This window comes from Myxocyprinus asiaticus, chromosome 44, assembly GCF_019703515.2.
Source record: "Myxocyprinus asiaticus isolate MX2 ecotype Aquarium Trade chromosome 44, UBuf_Myxa_2, whole genome shotgun sequence".
Classification (NCBI taxonomy): Eukaryota; Metazoa; Chordata; class Actinopteri; order Cypriniformes; family Catostomidae; genus Myxocyprinus; species Myxocyprinus asiaticus.
Genome location: NC_059387.1, coordinates 9,564,066 through 9,587,034, shown reverse-complemented (window position 1 = coordinate 9,587,034; position 22,969 = coordinate 9,564,066). Strand labels below are relative to the sequence as shown.

At 35.5% G+C, this 22,969-nt stretch overlaps 1 protein-coding gene across 3 annotated transcripts; it reads right to left on the bottom strand.

Annotated features, from left to right (window-relative positions):
- Positions 1-3,591: 3,591 nt before the first annotated feature.
- dipk1c (divergent protein kinase domain 1C) lies at positions 3,592-22,453 on the bottom strand. 3 transcript variants are annotated; one of them, XM_051686691.1, is made up of 5 exons: positions 21,659-22,453; positions 21,518-21,575; positions 10,431-11,165; positions 7,598-7,762; positions 3,592-5,672 (listed from the first exon to the last, which is right to left on the bottom strand). In XM_051686691.1, the coding sequence occupies exons 2-5, from the start codon at positions 21,569-21,571 to the stop codon at positions 5,412-5,414; spliced, it is 1,215 nt and encodes a 404-aa protein (XP_051542651.1). In that variant the 5' UTR covers positions 21,572-21,575; positions 21,659-22,453; the 3' UTR covers positions 3,592-5,411. The 3 variants fall into 3 exon arrangements, with proteins under 3 accessions (XP_051542651.1, XP_051542650.1, XP_051542649.1); XM_051686690.1 differs by having other exon boundaries at positions 21,675-22,453; XM_051686689.1 differs by having other exon boundaries at positions 21,518-22,453.
- Between the last annotated feature and the right edge of the window lie 516 nt (positions 22,454-22,969).

The following is a 22,969-nucleotide window of genomic DNA, read 5'->3' as shown; positions in this document are numbered from 1 at the left end:
CCCCACATTTGGGGCATCCACAAGAAAATCACCTGGAAAATTATGCCTTCACACATCTTACATTTACAAAACACCTGTCCTACCTCCTCCTAAGGATCCTTAGTAGACTAAACAGCCCTTATCGTCTCAAGGGTGTTTATAATTTACAAAATGAAGGACAGATGATCATTGTCAATGCTTAAAAATGTCTGTTACGTACACAACCATGGTTCCCTGAGGGGAACGAGATGCTGTGTATGAACGCTATAGGACACTGTCTGTGTGTCACGTGGTCTGAAGCCCTTGTACAATCACGCTGACTTTATGGAGCCTGTGACATGGCTCTCTAGGGGGCGTCGCTTAAGCACCATCAGCCAATAAATTGGTGTGATTGGATAAGGGCTTTAGACCATGTGACACTCGGACAGTGTCCCATAGCATTCATATGCAGCTCGAGTTCCAGGAAAGGGAACTGTGGCAGACCTCTGCCTTCCCTACTAAGGAGGAAGTGGGAACCAGAGTGAACAATATACATAGACTTTAATGTTCAACTTAAACACAACATAAAACTTTGCTTTTCAGCAGAACACAAAACACACGTCAACACATGTTGTGTGTACACACCTCTGTCTCTCTCTCTCTCTCTCTCTCTCTCTCTCTCTCTCTCTCTCTCTCTCTCTCTCTCTCTCTCTTTCTCTCTCTCTCTCTCTCTCCCTCTGATGTATCCGGCTCCTCCTTATCTCTCTCTCCCGCTGATTGGGGCAACTCAGCGCCAGGTATGCATCCTCACAGCCTGGCTGCACCCTCCTCCTCATCACAGGAACTTACTGTACAGTTTTAAAGGTTTTAAGTTAAAGTGAGTGTTATTACAGATTTACTGCAATTATTCCATTGAAATGTATCTTATTTGGAAGCTCTTGAAATATACAGGGTTCCCAGTCCTCCTGACCAAATAATTTCAATTTTATGAAGATACAAAGAGCGATTTTTAGCCTATTAAATATTTTTGAGCTGAACATAATTAGAAAAAATATATCTTTACTATAGAAATATTTATGATTTTGCCATACATTTTTAAGATTGTTTAACTTTTCCAAGCCTGGAAACAGGCCCGGTCCCAGATCAAAATCCCTGAAGATGCTTCTAAAAATAGTGGGGATGCTTTGTATAAAGCGGAGATGTATTATATATATATATTTTTTTTTTTTTTTTTTTTGATGAAATCATGTTTAATACTACCAAAACAGCTTTTTTTGTTTAATACGACCAAAACACGGAATACACTGCATTTGTTTAAAAGATTATTTATTTATTTTTTATTGTTTATGTACAGTCATTAATATCTACTGTACATTTGCACTGCGAATGAATGCAACAAGCGATGTAGGAAGAAAGATGTTATCCGAACCACTGATCTAGAGTCAGTTTCAAGTTTCACTAATAGTTAATGTTTGGATTTGGCTTTAGGAAACTGATCCTAGACTAGCAGTTATGGGCCGCTTTATCCCAGAGTGCGATGATTCTGATTTGAATTCTGTAAGCACGAGTGGAGGACGTAACCAATTAAATGCTTGTGTATGTTGAAAACAGAATGCTGTTCTGCAAATTAGGACACTGATTTGCAAAATAATACATGTTTATTAGTTTTGATGCAGGGATTTTGTTTATGTATTCGCTGAGATTCAAGAAAATCTACTTTGCCAATGTACAGTATTATTAGGCTATCACAGTTTTAAAATTCCCATCCCATTCATTTAAATGATAGGATAATTGCAACCCGATCTTGCAACCAGTTGTATTAATAGATGTCGAAATTTGTAAGAAATCGTACAAGTTGGCTCATACAAAAATGTACAACTTTTATTCGCATAAAGAAAAATAAACAAACCAATGAAGAATATATTATGATTTCTTTTCTAAGTTTAGCCCCCAAACCTAACAATAAAGTCTTAAGCCCTTACTCATCCTCTAAACCTAAACATGATTTTAATAGAAAAATAACTTTTTGTGTACCATGAAAGAAAGAAAATATCAGGGTTTGGAACAAGACGACAAAAGCGTACTGTACATGATTGGTTGTTCTAAAAGTCGCACTTTTTCTTGCAAGCCAAGACGTGTGACATTGTACAATTTCACCACACATACAAATCATTATGAGTTGTAATGTTGGGTAGTTGTATGTTGTCAAAGACAAGCAAGATATATACAGTATATAGCCTGTATATACAGTATATACTGTATATGTTTTTTGTCAAATGATACTGTATAAGATTATTCCTTTGTACATGGAACTATGTTATTCAGGTCCTTCCTTTGATAAACTGTATCTTTAAAAACTTTCTGTGCTTATGATTCACTCTCGGATTTCATTAATAACATTAATAGTCACAGGATAAAAACTTAAGGTAGTAAGTTCTTTGAGATGGATTCCAGAGCTTTAGGTAAGTTTCAAACATTTCTATAAGTCTGAAGAAACAATTGTTTTACACTAAAGTAAAGTGAAAAGTAGGCAGTTGCAAAGCTGTAACTATGTAAAAATATGTTAAAATCCTATATCACGGTAAACAATTTTTAAGGAAATCTCAAGAAAATCAAACTAAATATTGATCTTGAACAATAATCATGTTTGAAGGATTTGTGCACTCTTATGCTTAAAAAAAAAAAAAAAAATCTGATTCACTTGATGTAAATTAGTCTCAAAACAACAATGTGTTTGATCAATGGACAAGAAGAGATTGGTATCTGAAGCTTTAGCACAGCCAAATCTGTGTTCTCATTGTCGTCAGCATGGTTTGAACAGATCAAAACCACAGCCCTGTCGTTGCCTTGGAGAAACATCATTTAATAACCTCGCAAGCCAAGCTTGGAAGCGTTTGGAGTCCAACTGAGACATAAATCACTGAAGTTCACCATCAGGTAATATCTTCCTACCATGCAAGTCTCATCTGCCCCTTGCCTGACGATTCTGTTTAGTCTTTCCTACACTATATCCTCCTAAAAGACATCTGGAGGCAAACTGCAACCTGATCTCATGTGAAAATGGAAATTTTGAAGGTCAATCCAAACAAATCTACAAAGTTCTCCCCTTCCTTCAATAGGAACCAAATATTGGTCTGATCTTTGAGCTTTCTGTTGGATTCTAAGCAAGTGTTGATATGCGAACAGAATGTGATGTAGCATGACAGATGCAGCAGTGGTTTCATGTTGGTAAGTAATGAAACAGTAGGAAAATGACTGAGCCATGGTTTATTGAAATGCTTATACAAAAAACAGGTAGATATTTTTTCTCTCCAGCAAATACAATGGATACATTAGCTGAGATGATCCAGAGTTTCCTTGAGAGCCTTATTCTTACATAAAAGCAAGAGGCATATCTAAACCCTTAATGTAAACGTTTTTAACCACTATAGCCAATGTGATAGGGTTAGTTCACCCAAAAATAAAAATACTGAACTGAATGAATGAATGCACATTTTCAAACTTGGTGCATGTTTCGGCAGGTTTGATTTGTTATATGTGAAAGAGTAGCGTGAATATTCTTCAAAATATTCCATAGAAGAAATAGAGTCATGGTTGGAACAACACAAAATGATCACACAAGATATCGACATGCTGCTTCCAAATGTTTATATATTCTGAAATCGACCTCATTCTGACAAATTACAACCAGAGCTGGACTGGGACAAAAAATCAGCACATGAGTTCCCCCACGATCATTTAGCTGCCTGACATTGCATATTTTTTGTCACATAGAAATGCACATTTGGCAGTAAAGCATTGAGTTGGAATTCAGATTTGAATTTACTGATATTAACAACAGTAAAATTGGTAAAAAGTGAATTAACAACTAATTTATCTTAGTTTAACTAATATTGTTTTTTGTTTTTTTTTGTTTTTTTCTTAAATTAACCTTTACCATTAAGTTCATTAGAATTGAACTTATTTACAAAGGAGGAAAAACTCATAGCTTCGTCCTTTACAAATGGGTTTTCAGGCTTTAAAGCTCTTGTTAAATTCTCCATTGTACTTGCCCTTATGAAAATTTACCACAGTTCTTGCATAGTATGCAGAGTTTAATGGAGTTTAATGGTAATCACAGGTAAAACCATGATTATTACCAGATTTTAATTATGGTTTCTAAAAAACAAACTATGGAGTTTGTAATGAAAAAAAACAGAACAAAAAAATATCCATGAAGAAACCATAAAAAAAAATAAAAAAATAAATAAATTTAAAAAACGGTTATAAAAGTGACTTATATTCCCCTAATATACAATATTAAACATAATTATAATGATAGTAACACTTCTTATTAATGCAATAGTACTGCCAAGACACAATAGTTTCTACAGTTAGTGTTACTAACTGCAATGTAATAAGAATGGTGATGTGTGAATTGAAAAGCCTGTAATTACCATTGTGAATGACACAATGTTTTCCTGTTTACCTTGTCACTTCTGTTTACAATGTCGGGGCTGTTTGTCTGGTTTCAATGAGCTTTGTACAGAGCCTTTAAGGCACAGACGAGCGGGTTCGTCAACGCTGCGCCAGGTGGGCCGGTCCCACTCTGATCTCGCACTGCGACCAGTGGATGTGCTGCGCGGCTTAACCGGGTATCGCCGTTTCATCACACTTTTGCAGTATTTGATGTTTCCTATGCGCAGCAGTAAATAGCAGCGCTTAATTAATAAGAGTGGGACAACTTTTAGTCGCACGCATGGAAAATATTGTCGCAAAATGCGAACATATACCGACTAGCCCACTACTAGACTACTTGAAGTCCAGATGCTCCAAATGGCCAGTACATCCCTGCCCATCAGACATTTTTGTGGCATTACTGATAGCGTGTTTGTGTAAGAAATATTTGAGACACGGGTTCTGGTCCAGTGGAAACAATAGTGTTCTTGTAAACAATGGTGAGTATGAAGCGGAGCTTGCATTTTCACTCTAAAATAAAAATGTTTACTCTAAAGATGGTTAGGTTTAGGGTTTGGGGGTAGAGTTAATAAAATATGCATTCCTGTTGACTATTATATAATTTCCAACTAAAAATGCATCTTGCTTTTGTCACCACCCTGTAGACATTTTAACTGGAAACAGCTTAACAACACTTCCAGCTTTAGCCACTGGTGGCAGGGCAATGATTTGAATTTTGTAAGCAGACCGATTTTAGCAGCGGAACTTTCAATCTTCTGTAGCAAAATTCACATTGTAATCAGTCGTAATCACATGAAGACGAGTAAATGATGACAACATTTTTATTCTGGGGTGAACTAACCCTTCAGATAGTCCTTTTGAAGATTATAATCAGCTATGGTAATGTTTCAAAGGCTGTTAGTCGCGACTGGAAATAGTCATCAGAAAAGTTCTCCAGCATTGCACATGACTAAATTAGTTTTTTTTAATAGCTATTTTGAAGGTCCCATGTTGGTTTAGAAGTTGAGTGCCGTATGGACACGTCTCATCTTGTGTTCCTGGCCTTCACCCTGGTTTTCTGTGTCCTCCTGAATGAGCTCCATGAGGAGAGCCTGTAGTTGCTGTCGTACCGCCTGCCTGCGCTCACCTTTTTCCCTGCCGTCTGTCTCTGCGCACTCCTGCACGGCTCGCTGCAGCTCCACCTGTAGGGGGAGCCCTGCTTTCGCACCGAGTAGCGTGGGAGAAAACCAAGACCTGAAGATCTTCTCACAGATCACCTGCAGAGAGACAGAGAAAGAGACTTGATAAAGAAGCATGATAGTTATGGACCCCAAAGGGAATGCTGTGGGTATGGATGTGACCATTAGCGCCATCCTGGTCTTATTTCATCATCTCCGGAGCAATCATCAGCCATATTCGTTTTGTGTGCTGTTTGAAAGGGGCTCGAGCGCGAGATGTGATGGTCTCTTTGACCTAACGGGCTGAACGTTACAAAGGCCGTATTGTTCTGAATGGCAGGCCATACAATGGAATGGCAGAGGTCACCAAGGGTTGCGTTAAGTGATCGAGGATGGAGAGATGGGTTCTGTCTCAGCCACCTGTGGCACAGAGCTGGACTTGGTTTCATGCAGCTAGCTCATCTGTTAGCTTGTTCTCCTTAAGGGAGTTGGCACTGACAACAGGTGTTGACTACGAACAAACCATAACGAACAGATGAAAGAGGTTGCGTGACTATAGCAAAGCATCTGATGGGAGAATGTTTAAATTGATGAATAAATTGAGCATGCTGTTGCCTGTGTCAGAGTGGCAGCAATACAATTTTGAAATGAGTTACGTGATACAATTCGACTCTATTTATTGTCGTAGAGTTATTTATCGCAAATGTTTGAAGTATCATCTCTCAAAGACTTTAAATTAAATAAAAAAAAAAAAGCACAAAGAGCAAATCACAGTATTTTAAATGCATTGGCCAAAATAAAATAAAATAAAAATGTTAAATAAAATATTAAATTAGCATTATTATAACAATAATATGATATTAACACAATAATTTTTCTGAAATCTGAAATATATATATATATTTTTTTTCACCATACCACAAACGTTAGGTGAAAGATTTTTCATAACTTATGCTACATTCAGTTAAATGTCTGATTTTTGTTTTTTCTTTCCTTCACCTGTGACAGATATTTTTCTTGGATAACAGTGTGAACAATAAAATCCCAATTAATCAATTAATTTAAATTCCAATCTGGGCCACTTTGATATACAAAATAAATTGATTTTTTTTTAAAGTCAATCTAACTCGATATTTGTTGTTTTTGGGTGCCTGAATTATTTGCACTTTATTTTTATTTAGATTTTTAATGTGCAATTTGAATTTTGAATTACCCTTTTCAACAGAACTGTGAAACTGTAAAATTAAAATCGCATAATTTATTTATTTATTTATTTATTTATTTTTTGTATACTACTAATGACATAAAAGTGTTTTACGCATGTGTAGTTTAGTTTAGGAGCTTTGCCTGTTGAGACTAGTGTCTGATATGGGCCAGTTTTAAAAGGTCATGTGAACAACCTCACAAAAATTTTTAACTGGGCATTTTAGCTTGCAGTGTAAAGCCTTAATCTTCTTAATGTGGATTATAGTTATGAAACGAATGCCACGTGCTCTCATAATAAATGTTGCTTGTCTTCTAAAAATTTGTGTAGTTTTGCCGAGGATGATGGTAAAGCCTTTTGCGTTTTGGCTGTAGCCAACCATTGACTTGATGTTCTGTTACTTGCCAACATTCAAAGGTGGTTTCTGTGTTCGGTCAGCCCTGTTAACCCCCATTGTGTTTGGGACCTGTAATGATGGTGCTATCTGATTCCTTTCAGCGTTATCATCAACTATTAACATTCCCCGCGTTTTTCTTGGCAAAGTTTACAGCTGAAGAATGATCATCTCCTCCGGCTATTTTACCTGTTGTTCCTTTGTGAGAGTTACCCAAAACAAAGTAATTTTCTTTGCTCTTTCTGAGCAAGCCAACACCCTGACACATGCTCAATCGCTAACCACATTCTCCACAGATTCAATGAATACTTACACAGAGAATAATTGCAGCAAAGAATTAAAGTATAATTTCTTCATATGAACTAAAATAAACTAAAATAGAGGTGCAATAACATCAAAAGTCAAAGCAATAGGTGCCTCACCCACCTGAAGGTTGCTGTTTTTGCGTTTTGGCCCACATCTGTTTTTACTTCTGTCACACTTGGAAATGCAGTCGAAGAAGTTGCAGTCATTGTCACTGGTACAGTTTTGCTCAAGTATGTCTTTCATTTTGGGCTCAAAAAAAGCCATGTCCACATCTATTGCCACCACCTGATCAAAATAAATAAATAAAATAAACAATAAAAAATAGATACATTTATAAATGTAAATACAGTATAATATATATATATATATATATATATATATATATATATATATATATATATACATACTGTATATATATATTCTTCAAATAATTTATAAAATAATATATTATTTAATTAACTGAACAAAAATGTAATAATATAAATGATGTACAAAGTGCACTTATACAATTATAAACAGTTGTATATGTTGTCTTTACAATGTATAGCATAATTTTTAAGGAATAAGTTTCTCATTTACTATTGTAATTCACCAAATATTGACAAAGTGCTGAAAAACAATGCTTTTCTTTTAGAGCATGCTGAACTCTTTGTTAAACCAAAATGTTCATGTGAGATTGGTGCATAAAATTAACATCGCCCTCTGCATAAACTAAAATGGACAGTCAGTGGCATATTCAAAGTCTTTCTGCAGGCAATGCCAACATTAAAGAAAAAACTTAGAAAGAATCCTAAACACATATGAGCATACAGTGTATAATGAAAATTGCTTTTTGAGGATATCCACTTGATTGAGTGTCATATCAACACATACTGCATAAATAGTAACTGTCTGATGTCAGTTGTTGTTTGCAGTTGTTGGCAAACATGAACGTGTTAAACCCTGAGAATTAACAGCTTTATGCAAGAGCAATGCATGATAATCTGTCTTGCCGGCTCTGGAACATGACAAACATTGCACTGCATGTGCTTTGTATATACATAGTATCTAGGCCTTTATATAGATTTTTCATCTCATTCTGAATCGTATTCCATGACAGTGTTATAGATTTGCAATAAATTTGTTCTGAATAAGTGAGTAAATTTTCTTGCCTTCTGTGCTACAGTAAAATAGCCATTACCTTTCTGAAACGGTAAATGTTAATATAATGTTATGTTATAATAATGCAATTTATTTTATTTTTAAAAGTCTTTGAGAGATGTTTCTTGCATTGAAAAATAAAATCAAAATTTGCCATAAATGAAAATGGGATTACTAGGCCAATTTTGTCTAATTATAATGATAACAATCATAAAAAAACATGTTTTTATTATTTTCGTCTTGGACACAGATTACATCTGATGTTGATAAGCAACATTATTGATAGCTATTCTTAATATAATTCCTTTAACTGCAGGGCCAGATTAGATTTGTGTCCAGGAAACTGCCTCAGAGGCTTTAAAATCAACCTTGAAGCATTAATGCATCTAATCACATTGCCAGGAAGACTTTACCACATAGGTTTATTTATCCATTAATCTGGCTACATGGTTCCTGAATTTTTCAGACGTCCGAGTCTACAAGGGTAAATATAACTATTTCACAGAACTGAGTACATCAGTTCGTTCCACAATGACAGTTTTCCAGGACTTTCCAGGCCAGTAGTTTTTTTTACTTTCTTTGCCAACTCTTACACAAATGACAAATAGATTTTGACAATAAAAAACAGTGGAGATGTCTGCACCAAACTCAAAGACTTATATCGACATTACAGGTGCATAGGCTCAGAAAGTAAAATGCAAAAAAGGAAAAAGCTTGCACACTGTGTCCATAAAAAAGAAAGCTTGATTATTTTTTTATTTTTTTTTTTGCTCTTTATTTAGAAGCTGAAAAAATGCAAAAAAAATGCCAAAGTGCTCAATGCAAATGTTCTCAAATTGACAGCAGACAACTGGGTTTAGGCTATAAATAGAATTAGGTGCAATGCTTTGACTTGGACAATGATGAAGATGTAATTTGAATACATTTACACTGAGTACTTCTGGCCTCTTTATAAAGAAAAAAAAAAAGATTTCTTCTATGGATGCAATGTGCAAGCTTTCTCTTTTCTTGAAAATAGATTTTGATACACATTTCATATGTTTTAAACAAATATGATAAAAAAGTTGCAAACATTTTGACATTATATATATATATATATATATAACAACAACTCCAACTATAAACAATAACTATCATAACTCCATTATGGCCATAAAAAACTTGATTTGTGTCTTGGAAATGTAAATTGGAAACTTTTGCATTGAGCACTTTTTCAGAAGCCAATTTTTTGGCTTCTGAAAAAAAAAAAAGATTTCTTTCATCCTAGCAAATACATTTTGATACAAATATAAAATATTTCATCCAAATATGATAAAAAATGACTATATTTTTTGCAGAACAAATTATATTTTATATACTTTTGCTCTGCAAGAAAATGATTGCATGCAAAACAGTACTGTTCGCTTTCTTTTTTAACCCATTCAAACTGATGCTCCCAAAACTATGTCATGTCATTCTCGCAATTTCATCAGTTCCTCATCTACAGCATATTAGCCAGCTAACTTTATCTTAGTGGCATTTAAATCAGCATTTGTAATTGCTGCCGTCAACCACATTCAATACATCACTGATATCTAAATGTTTACGTTTATAAGGCATAAAAACATTTTACATGATCATCAGATGTAGGATGTAGTGACAACACAGTACTGGCCTGATAGAGCCAATATAAAAATACCCTCAGTTGGTTCCAAACTCTCTCACACCAGTCCTAGGCCATCAGGCCATCCTTACTGTTGATATTACAACATCTGTGAGATATCTTTTATTTTAAAATAAAATATTTTATTTTGCTTTGTTTGTGTTTACTCACCGTCAGGTCCTTCCTGATACCAAAGTTCTCTGGCTTGATATCACAGAGGTGCAAGCGGTGCGAAAAGTCATTGTCAAAATGTTCCACCATCTCTAGAAAGCTCAGGGCCACTCTGGGTACCATATCTCTTGCGGTTAACATCCTTTCCCCCCAAATCCAGGGGCTCAGCGAGGGGCTTAGTGACAGCTCCTCCAAAGAGAAGATGTTTTGGTCCCAGGTGTGTCCAGCCACCAGGTACTCAACAGCATAAAAATGACCACAAGAGCCCAGGATCTTGGCCACATGGTGGGTTAAATCCTGTAGTACTCTGAGGAACGTGTACTCCTCCTGTTGAAGCAGAGCCCAGAGCGAGGCCAGCTCCGCTCGCGAGTAAGTCCACTCTTTTTCCTTCAGCCTCTGGCCCCAAAGTCGAGGCAAAGTCAAATTCGTTCCTGTCTCCAAGCCAAGAGAGTTCTTGATCTCCAGGGTGGCATAGAAGACGACATCCAGAGGTGAGAGCTCTTCTTCTCCACCCATCCCTCCAGCTCCATCCTGGTACTCTAACAGAGCTAAAGCCTCATAGGAAGAGAAATTCTCCAGCTTAGACTTGAGAACTACAGGCACTCCACGCCAGCTAGCGGCTATGACCTTTTTGCCATTCTCATAATAGAGACAGCGTTTGTATTCCACTTGACCAGCCACACAGAGGTCTTCGCAGAGGTCACCGGTCAGTACTCCCTGCTGATACTCGTCACACTGAAACAGAGACACATAACAGTAACAAATTCCAGTTTTGTTGTAGGATTAAAAATATGCTCTGTGACTGTAATTGGGTGGATCTCACAAAAACTTATGAAAAAATATGTCCAGCTTATATTTTACTCTAAAAGCAAAATAAATTTGAAATTATATTTTGCTTAACCCTTTTTGTTTGGAGAATATTTTAAACAAATATTTTGTTTGGGTCAAACCTGGTTAAATACACTAGGAAAACAGCATAATTCCCTTTTGATTATAAACATACAAATACAAGCTTTTTAAAATAGCATTCTAACCATAAATCACCCAGGTACTAATGGTGGTAATATTCTTTTACAGTAGATGTACAGTAAGCCCTTTGTTTTGTGTAAAAAGAGCTGATAACTGGGATACAATATACAGTATCTTTTTGAAACAAATATGGAATCATGGATTTTATTCAAAAACATTTTTATTTCAGAATATAAATTTCTATCGGGCAGATGAAAAATGTTCAAAAAATCCCCTATAATTCTATTGAAAACGTCCCCACACAAATCTGGGGATCAGGAAACCATAGAGATTTGGGAATGATCCTCTTTTGTCTTTTGTGGACCAGTAAGCAACCATCTAGCAACCATTTAGTAATGACCTAGTAGCAACCACCTAGCAGTACCCTAGTAACCACCCAAAATTTCCTGATATTACATAAATATAAACAGGGTTGGGAGGGTTACTTTTAAAATGCAATCCGTTACAAATACAGATTACTTAGTAAAAATGTACTCAGTAAATTAATCCAGTTACATCAACAAGAAAGTAATGTAATCAGATTACTTTTAGTTACTTTTTGATTACCTCAAGATCGCATTTGTGAATAAAGTCAAGAGAAAAGCAATATTTTCTCAAAGATTTTTCATCATGCCTTCAGAATGCAAACAAACTGTATTTGAATAATGTTATGAGTGATGTAGCTATTATTATATACAGTATAAGAAAAAAACATGGGACGCTGCCTCCTTAATAGGAAAACAGAATATGTTCAAATGTAGAACAACTCCGCATTTTTAACCAAATCAGGTGATCTGTTACAGAAAATATTTTCTCATCAAGCAAATACAGTTAGAACTGATGCACTGAATTATGTCTTGGTTAACATTAAAAGATCTGACAGGATATGCCTCAGATTCAAAAACACTACAAAGTTGAATTTGAATTCTGCCATTTATTTCAGTTAGTATGTAGACTAATTGGTACTGACCATTCATTAACTTCCGACTGCAATAAGTAGATCAATAGGTAGGCTATCATTATTATTATTATTATTATTATTATTATTATTATTATTAATGCCTCCAGAGTCATCTGCTTGCTCACGATCCACAGTCAAACATCACCAGCTAACATTTATGGGTGATTCTATGTTTATGTTTAAGGAGGATTTTAATGACAAAAACATTTATAAAATAAAAATAAAATATATTAAAAAAATCTTGTTTTAAAGAATAGATAAAAATAGATCTTTTTAGTGTGTCTTGATTTACTTATTCCTACTTTCTATGATTTTTCAAATGTTACATTTGCCAGTATTTCTCTCTCACCCATACTTTTGAACTTCTGAACGATACATTTATAATAAGTATCAAAATCAGATAAATTATCCATTGCACTTTCCCCTATGAACTTAATAACATTTTCAATTCATTTGGTATTCATGTGTACAATTTGGATTTTTTTCAACAAAGAAATAAGAAAAAGTCAGGGCCAGGGCGACTTGCAATAATTGAGGGAGAACTTCCGGTCATCTGTCCGTGATTTGGAGCTCATGCGCAGCTAGATTATGCAGCAAGACAATGATCCAAAGCATAGGAGTAATTCCACCTCTAAATGGCTCAAAAGAAGCTAAATTAAAGTTTTGGAGTGGCTTAATCAAAGTCCTGACTTGAACCCGATTGAGATGCTGTGGCAGGACCTTAAACGGGCAGTTCATGCTCGAAAACCCTCCAATATAGCTGAACTAAAGCAGTTCTGCAAAGAAGAGTGGACCAAAATTCCACCACAGCGTTGTGAAAGATTGATCTCCAGTTATCAGAAGTGTTTTTTTTTTTTGTTGTTTTTTTTGCTTCAATATAAAAAAAGTATATATATATTTCAAAACTGTATTTTGTGTTTACTCAGGTTGCCTTTGTTTTATTTTATATCTCATTTGAAGATCTAAAGCAATTTAGTATGAAAAATACACAAAAATAAAATAAATCAGGATTAGGGCAAATACTTTTTCACAGCACTGTATATCTTCGATGTGTCTTGTCAAACTCAATTCCAATGCTTTAAATCTATTTTCCATTAATTAAAATCTTAATACCATCTCATATCAAACTTATTGAATACGTGCCTATTCTGAGATATAGTTCCAATTCCAACTGTCAGCATATTTTACCATCCTGCACAAAATCCACTTATTTAATGTCATGAAACAGCCAAATAATCATTTTCAAGTACTGTGTTAAGCCGATTTACAGCAGTTTTGCTTTGTCTCTCTCATTTTTCCTCTTTGACCCCCCTAATGAGAAATGAGCTAATTACTGGTTGTGCAGTCTGCACATATATATGTCAGTTTGGGGACTCAGGGGGCTCAGGGTGATCTGTGTTCCAGAGAGATTACACTGCAAATCCTCTTCTGTCACCTTCCAAAATAAACAGCTGTCATCCCCACTTAGAATGTAAGGGGCTGATCCAGGCAGATAATGGTCCCACATTGGCATTAGCATGTAAGCAAGATGTTTTCCGTATCATTATCCATCAGAATGGTTTATTGGATGGCCCTCAATCTTTTCCTTGTTTCTTTACATTAAATATGTCCTCTGTGTGCAAAAAGGTCAACCAAAGCCATTAAAACTTTAATGCATGTTTCTCTTTTAACAGGAACTTCACACATTTGTGCTAATTAAGCTAGTTTGACTGAAGATTTTATATCACTTTCAAAAGAAAGTGATTCTTGCTCATGCAAAAGTTGCTGACTGGCATTGCAAAGGTGTTCTGAGTGTTTTATTTATTTATTTATTTATTTATTTATTTAGTGTTGTTAATTCAGTTGCTAAGGTGTTCTGGATGGTTGCTTACTGGTCCAAGTCTAAAGAGCCCGACCCCTCTAAAGAGCTCTTTGGTCCCCAGAAATGGCTCAGTTCGCTCAGCTGCCCATATTATCATCCACCAGGTGAAATACTTATGATTGGTCACTTAGAAAAGTACAGCCTGATTTCATGAAAATTGTGACTACGGCAACATCTTTGCAAAAATTTACATTGTTTGGTTCCTTATACATATCGTGACAGTTCCAAGGTGAAATGTCTACTGTGTCGCTAAAAGCTATTTAAATTTTCTCCCAAACAAATGAGGTTTTCAAGGTTAATGCTCTATCAAGTTTTAAATCAACTAAACCTACCTCCGTGATTCTATGAGAACAGGTTGGAAAAAGTAATAGCACACCTCTCCTCTGTAAGCTGTATGGCTTTAGGTATCATTCATGTTTATAACACAAATTAATATGGCGAAGTTTAATAATTAATGTAAGGGGTTTGTTCAAATGCACACTGTATGAGCAATAATAACAGCGATGTGGGCCTTACCTGTAATTACCTGAATTACTCCCAGTTGGGAGCTTTAACTTCAGAGCTTGCTTGAATAACGCAGTGAAGAGGTTTGTTATCAGCTAGACTGGGACTAAACATAGAATGAGCTGATGAGCATGAATCTCTACAGACCCTCTCACGGGCCTCTCGTGATGTTTGAGTGGACCAAATAGGAATCTTGTGCTCTGCGGTCACTATTAGACAAACTGGTCTTTTTTTCGACGCTTTATATATATATGCCTGCCAAATTCCACAGATCAATTTGAATTCCCTAAATTTATCCGGCTTTACATCAAATGGGTTGTAAGTTGTTTTTAGCTCCTGTTTGCATGTAAACCTTCCCACCATAAGGTTCTGGATATAGTCAGGAAGAATGGATGCCCTAAAACTAATGTGTGTTTGTTTGGTCAGTACAGAAAATAAGCTAAATGTGTTCAGGAACTGCTGAGTCACAGAAATCACTTGCTGATTGGTAGTACACAACTCAGAGAACGTGTGACTCGTGCTGTAAATCATGGCTGTGTTTATAATCTAGTGGTCATGCTGACCAAAACAGACATTTCTTCTTTCGACGGAGCCAAGAGGGAAGGCCACGAAGTACTGGATAATATACTATGTTGGTTTGGCAAAATATTTCTGATGCATTAAAAGAGAACATTTAGATTGCCTGCAGGTATGCGTACAGTGACCCCAAAAAGTATTTGAACACTTAAGCCACACTTTAAGATTTATTATAGTCATTTGAATAGAAACCAAAATATAAAAAAAAAAAAAGTAGCATTAATTTGAACGAAAGCTAGCACAAGCTCTCCTTTAAAGTAAAACATTTCACACAAATCTGTTTTAAATGCTAAACTATATTGTTGAAAATTTGGACACTTTCTGGTTGTCAAATGTTAGTGGAACAAGCCTCTAGTTAATGTGGTGAACTATACACATTGTTAGCTATTGCAATGACTTTCATATATCTGAAGTCTGGCTTAAGTGTCCAAAAGTATCCAAATACTTATTTAGGCCACTGTATATTTTCTTATAGTTTATATTTTTGATATATACATTTCAAGAAGCCAAGTTTTTGCTAAACGTGACAACACTGACGTGCTTAACACCACTTATTTAACCTGAAAATGACTGCATAAGGAGATTTTAAAATCATTCAGAGTAGTTGATGTCATGGAAAAATGTTCAACCAGGGAATATTTTTGGCTTTGGATTAATGACATCTGTACATTGAGGAACGTTCCAAAAATAACCTAGATAGAGCTCAACAGTCGCAGCTAAACCATGCATTCTCTGTCCAGTCACACATTTGGTTCTAACATGTATTTACACTGATATATTGTGCCCATCTCAGTGAAAATCATTGATAAAATTGGATAATTAAAATACTAAGTCTGTGAAGATGTGAAACAGGAAGGAAACCATATTTTCTTTATGCTTCTGAGCATGTAAGTTATTGGTTAAACAAAAGACCCTAGAAAATAGCATTCTACTTCTATGGTCCACAGGCTGCATTGCCATCTGGCCTGAGTACCGGTCAGCCTTGGCATGCCAAGAATGTCTGCCTGGGCTGGCCTGGATCACTCCATCACTTTACAAGAAACCCAAAGCATTAAAACTGCTCCTTAAGGCTCCTGAATGCCAATATACAGCAGCCACAAAAAGTAATATTTGGACATTTAAGCCACACTTAAACATGCATTGATTGCATTAGAAAACTATCAAGAGGATTCTGTTTACAAATTATTCTAGAGCTTTTCTCAAAAACTGATTTTATATTTCTTTGCTATTTTTTTGCAGTTACTTTTACCCAAATGGTCCCAAGGTGATTTTAATTTTCGGAATGATTTTTGGATGTATGAAATAAGTTAGTTCCCCTCAAGTGTATTTACACAGGTGCCTATAGAGTAACCACAGGTGTAGTTCATCATATTAACTATGAATATGCTCCATATTGCTTGACAATCAACCAGGTGTTCAAATACTTTTTTTTGGGTAACACTTTGCATTAATGTTCCCTTTGTTAAGGTTTTATAAATGGGTTCATTAATGACTAAGTCATTTACAAATGCATTCTAAGTCAAGTAAGTTAAAACATTATGAATAAATAGGGTGTATTTCATGTAATACTTGACAAATAGTGAGCATTTTAACTTGCATTATAGAAATGCTTAATAAATAGGTCTGCACTTATACATACTTATATTAATCAAAGACATAACACGCCCTTATTCATGATTGCCACAATGCAGCAAAAATAGATTATTGTAGTAACATTAAACATATAAATATCAAAATATTTTTGCTCTAGTCCTAGTTACTGTACCTAAAGTCCTCTGAGAAAAAAAAAAAACTTCATGTCTTCATGTTCATTCACAGCATACATCATATTATAAACTCTGAAGACCATTAAACAATACTGAACTCCTATGTACAAGTTTCTCATGTTGGCAACTCTGTTGTTATCAAAAGTTACTAATGTTGAAAAAGTGTTTTTAAGCATTTATGACATGTAGGTAAAATGGCTCACAATTTGGCAGCTATTGCATGAAAGTCTCTCTTAATATGCATGTTTTTATAACCGCATATCAATGATTTATAAATGCATTTATAAAAGCTTTATGAAACCTTAAAGGGAAAATGAATGTAAACTTACCCTTTTTTGTTCTAATTTTGTACAGCACAACAGTATAGCCACTGTTTTATCATTTAAAACCTAATAAAGGTCTTTTTGTGAAAAAAGGGAAGAATAAAGTATGCTTGTATTATGTTTCTCTAAAATAAATACCACTTGGTTTGATATGTTTTATCTAATGCAGTGACATTAATTCAATTTAAGTGTTGCTTTAGTTTTAAAATACATTTTAGGGCCACTGTTTGACTATATACTGTATTTGACTATACAGTATATTTGAAAAATATATCACAAATTATCCAAACAAAATGCAGATTGTTTTGTGTCTTAAAACGCACACCGGCAGCCCAGTCCAAAATCACAGAAACTTGAAAGATGTTTCAAAGAAGTATACTAATTAAAATGTTAACAGTCATATTTAACAATCTAAAAAAAAAATAAAAAATCTAAGTTTTGTATTAATGCTAGAAGCAAAAAACCAACTCCAAAACAATGGTCTTTGCATGAAAGTCTGTCAAGTTAGTGGACTACCTCCTCACTGCATGGAAGACCATCTGTGCTTAACCTTCACATTAGAGTATAAACAAAAAATGAAACTGTGTGTCGAGACCCCGTGGCAGAACACCATTAAAAGAACAGTTTTATGATCTCATGCGAAGAATCCTATTACATATAGGCCTTGTTGCACAGGTGACAGATGGTGCCGCTGTAGTTCAGAGAGTAGTTGCCCAAAGGTTCTGAGGCACATGCTGTGATTAAACCATAAACAGTTTATTGTGTAAATGTGTACCACTCTTACTTGTTTATTACTGCAATGTTAAACCTCTTACACAAGCTAACTGTTTGGCAGGCAGTCAAAATGTTTTTTACAATTCATCAGTTGAGAAGTAGGCTTTAGTGTTTTAGAGATGCAACAATAACTTCAAATAATGGATAACTTACATTATCATAACTTAAACCTGAAAAATGGATTTGATCTCAATTAATACGATCTGAATCCTTCAGAATTAAATTGAAATATTTGAGGAAAAATATTTTTACCTTTCATTATTGTTACACTCTCTTTTAATATCACTATATCCACTGTATTTAACTGTTGTTTAACAGTGTTTGTGTGCTCATAAAAGAAAGAGATAGCTAACTACCCATAGAAGGATTTTTGGTTCATGCATTTTCAAAAAAACATCTAATGTGACTTATGACATCAGTTTGTATTAAAAAAACAGCTATGCTTTTGGAAATGTGCTTTTCAATTAATAACTAGACAGAGCACAGGATTAAAAAAAAATCTATATTTAATAAGCTTGTATTATTCTCATTTGTAAGTCACTTTGGTTGACAGCCTCTGCTAAATGAATAAATATAAATGTAAACTATATTTTGGCATCCTTTAGCTGCAAAATTGTCTTCTTTTTTTCACTCTGCAAATTCATGGATGTTTCAGGAAGGTTGTGTGGAGCTTTGCATGTCAACATGGAATGGGAATACATTGAGAAAAACATTCAGCAGAGACTTAAACTCATAAGGCTGTTATTTAACTAATCTTTTTAACATCATATTATTGAGCAATGAAAAAAGCAGCACAGATTATGATTGTATTTTAATGTGAAACATTTGTGAGAGCTTTCAAATTCTGACCACGTCTTGTTCTGTGGTCAAGAGTGATGTATCCTGCCGCAAAAATGTCCAGCTGTCTTTTGGCTCTGCAGGTACAAAAGATGTTGAAATTGTGTTTGCAAAGAGGAGGTTTTTCAGCTCTTAAAAGAATAATAACTAAATAAATTAAAATTATTAAAAGTATTTATATAATGAAGTATCTCACTGTTCATTCATAACTATAGTATGTTCTTTTCAAAATGCCTTGTAGATGTTTAACTCTGGAATGTCAAACTCATGGAACTTGTTTTTCAAAATTTTGACTAAAGCCCAACAATGATGGCAGCCAGTGTGTTATTTAGATTTTATCCTTCAAGTCATTACCACAATGACAAATACCTCATAGTTATGTCCACCCAGTCATTAATTTGCATGATTTTGGCAGAGAGCAGCATTCCATTGACTTGCAACTGAGTTTGAGTTAGTTTAGTCATGATCTTTTAGTAGTTCCTTCCAAAATAGTTCTGCGCACAACTAACACAACTTTTGAAACATCATTAAGCATAAACTGCATGCATTTGGCCAAAAATCATGAATCAGGTGGCTTTCAAATTGAACACACCAGGAAATAAATGCCATTTCAATTAGTTTACCGTAGCTCCATGGATTGCATCTGCCAGTGTTAGATGATTTTCCCCAGTAAATTTGGTAATCTGGATAATAATATTTTAGCTTGCTAAATTAATTAAATTAAAAATAAATGTATAAGTAAATAAATAAATATAAATAACATCTTAAAATATATTTATTCCCAAGCTGGATTGTACACACATTTTGCAGTACCTCTCAACAACATCAACAACAACAACAACAACAACAATAATAATAATAATAATAATAATAATAATAATAATAATAATACATTATTCCTATTATTATTGTTATTATTATTATTATTATTATTATTATTGTTGTTGTTGTTGTTGTTGATGTTTTTTAGTAATGTTTTATTTAATATGGTTTAATCACAACTTTACTATTTAGCTCTGATGCAAAATGCTTGATGCATTAAGGAAAAATGTCTTTGAAACTTCTCATGGTAACACGTTTAGTTTCAGAAATGACAGTTTGCATGCAAAAAATTTCTCACTAATTGACCATTTCTGTATGTTATGATGCCAGTAGTTACCTTCCAATCACTGTTTAAAGACCACCAGGAATGATTTTGCGGTTCACAATGTAGCAACAAAAAAACTGTTCCGTCAGCACTCACTTGACATCACGTAATCCAGTGGCTCTGAAAAAGCTTTAGGTTTCCCCGAGGAACAATGCTTAATCCTTTAATGGAGACGCATTACTGCTTTTCCTTATGATTCGCTGCTTGACTGATTAATCCCATGCAATGCTTTGTGTATTATTTGGTGGAAGTTTGTCAAAATTCCCTGGGGAATATTTGTAACTGTTATGAAACAACTGGTTTGCTGACAGACAGAAACTTTCTCTTCTTATTTATTTGGAATTTTAAAAACTAGCTAATCAGCACTTTTCTGAAACGTGAGAACAGAGTCTAAAATAATCTAAAGTTGAAAAGTGAAAGTTGACCTCTTACAGTATGTTTTTTTAGCCTACATTTTAAGTGTAGCCTACATTGTATTTTTTTCATCATTTGGTGGAAGTTGTGGTATCAGGATTATTGCTGCACAACAACTGATTTGCTGACACACACAGTAGAAACGTTTTCATTTTTATTTGTATTTTCAAAAAATAGCTAATGACATTAATATCTATAAACTGAAAGTTTTCCTCTTTCGTTTTAAATTTAGACCACATTTTAAGTGTAGCCTACATTCATACATTCTAATCTACATATATTTGTGTTTTATTTAGTGGGGGGCTTGATGGAAAATTCCCTACGAGACAACAATTTGCTGACAGATCAACTTTGTTCTTACTAATGGATTTATTTGTATTTTCAATTATGTTCAATACTGTAAAAGTCTAAAAGTTAAAAGCTGTTTCTCAATTTACTTTCTTGCATTCCTGTGGACTTGTTCGATGTCATCATCCATCGGCGAAATAAAGAAAATAGATATGAGGTTGTTGAATCTACATATTGCAGCACACCTTAAAACTTGCATAAATGTGTTCTACATCCACCAGTCCTTCTGAGGTCGTTCTATCAAGGTAGGTAGGCAAGATCTTCATGTCTTCATGAGAACATTGTTCTTTGCATTCTTAGCATTGAGAAACAGCCAAAGTTTTCCTTCTATGTTATTTATCTAGCCTACATTTTACACATTCTAATCTAAACAAATCCAGACAAGTACTTTAATTGTTCCCTCTTGTCTTTTCTAAAGTTGAGCAAGACTTAGAGTTAATATACTGTAGTACTCTGTTTTTTTATTTTTTTATTAGGACTCTGTGTTACGATACAACATTGTGCATTAGTACAGTATATCAAATTCGATTAATCAGAAACAAATGGAGTATTACAAAATTACCCTTACCACCCTCTGCAGAATCTGTTTGCTCTTGTCGTCGGTGCAGAAGTCAGAGAACATGTTCCTGTGAACAAACACCAGGCTGTTGAGAAAGAGCCAAGAGGCCAGCCAGAGCAGAACTATGAGCAAAGTGCTCCTACGGCACACCTTTACCCCCAGCCACCTGAGGACGGAGCCCCCGCGGGCCGACCCCAGGGCCCTGCGCAGGGACCTCCACATCTGTCGAGACCCCCTGCCACAGGAGCCCTCTGCCCCCTGTTCCACTCAAGGATCTGGTGGAGCTGTGGTTCTTCCTCAGGGTTCCTACTGCTGACATCTGTGGTGGTTGTGGTGATGTTGTGGAGGATATCTACCTTGCTGCTCTTCCTGGGGGTTGGTGTTTGTGGTTAACCTCCTCCTTTCTTCTTGGGGGACTTGCATGCCTGGTTGCACTGGTCTGTTGCTGCACTATGCGGAGCAGCATACAAATGTCTCTCTCAGCCAGATTCCTCTCTGTCTTTCCTGCATTTGTTTTGTGAATGAACTAGGCAAGCAGTGGTGTGTGAAGAATTCCTCAATGTCTGGGACCAGAGTCTCTCACTGTAACTCATTCACCACTTTACTTGCCTTGTTTCCCCCAAGTTGTCTTGCATTTTCTCGACTTATTTCCACAGTTACAGTCATCCAATGTTTCTCAGTGTTCTCCAATGTCTTGCATTCTCTCTTCCACCTCCTCTTCTTCTCTTTTTCTCTGCCTCTGGCTCTCAATACCCTCCAAAATCACTCTCTCTCTTCTCTCTCTCTCTCTCTCTCTCTCTCTCTCTCTCCATACAACACTCCACCTTTTTTCCCTTTGCCTCCCGCCCCCTTTCTTGAGAGCGTTCCTCCTTTGGGTCGCCTTCTTCTCTGTTTCCAAGGCAGCCAGGCTTTTCCTGCCGGCACACAGACCCCTTCTGGGCTGTGGCTGCAGTGTGCTCTGCCAAATCTGTCTCTTGTGCCAGGTGTTTGAGATGAGGAGCACTGCAAGCCTGAACCCTCAGATTACTCCACTTCAAATTCTGATTGTATTTTAAAGGTGAAGTGTGCAATTTCTGCGTCATCAGCATCACCAAACGTAATTGTTAATTACAGAAAAATAATGATGTTTTCAACCTGATCGCACGTGAAATGTTGCTACTGACTGTTCCGGTACCCTAAAAACAACCTCATTCTGCTGACCACATTCTTCCTGTGGTACTATTGGTAGTGCATTGTGTGAGCAGCCTCAGAGACACGGGTTCTACTCTTGCGTAAACCAGGAAGTAATCACATTTATATAATCAATGATGAATGTGATTCAAAGGTTTCATTTCCCTTCTAAAATAAAAATTTTACTCCACTGACAGTTAGGTTTAGGGTTGGGGTTTCAGTTCACATGCACCCATACAGTCAACAACACTTTCAGCTTCAGCCACTGGGGACAGTGGTTTGAATTTTGGT

Excerpts from the sequence above, each read along its gene's own strand:
- dipk1c (XM_051686689.1), bottom strand. The coding sequence starts at position 21,730 with ATGTGGAGGTCCCTGCGCAGGGCCCTGGGGTCGGCCCGCGGGGGCTCC. Across the intron at positions 7,763-10,430 it reads GTATCAGGAAGGACCTGACG|GTGGTGGCAATAGATGTGGA; the intron begins GTGAGTAAACAC and ends TATTTTGATCAG. Across the intron at positions 5,673-7,597 it reads GCAAAAACAGCAACCTTCAG|GTGATCTGTGAGAAGATCTT; the intron begins GTGGGTGAGGCA and ends GTCTCTCTGCAG.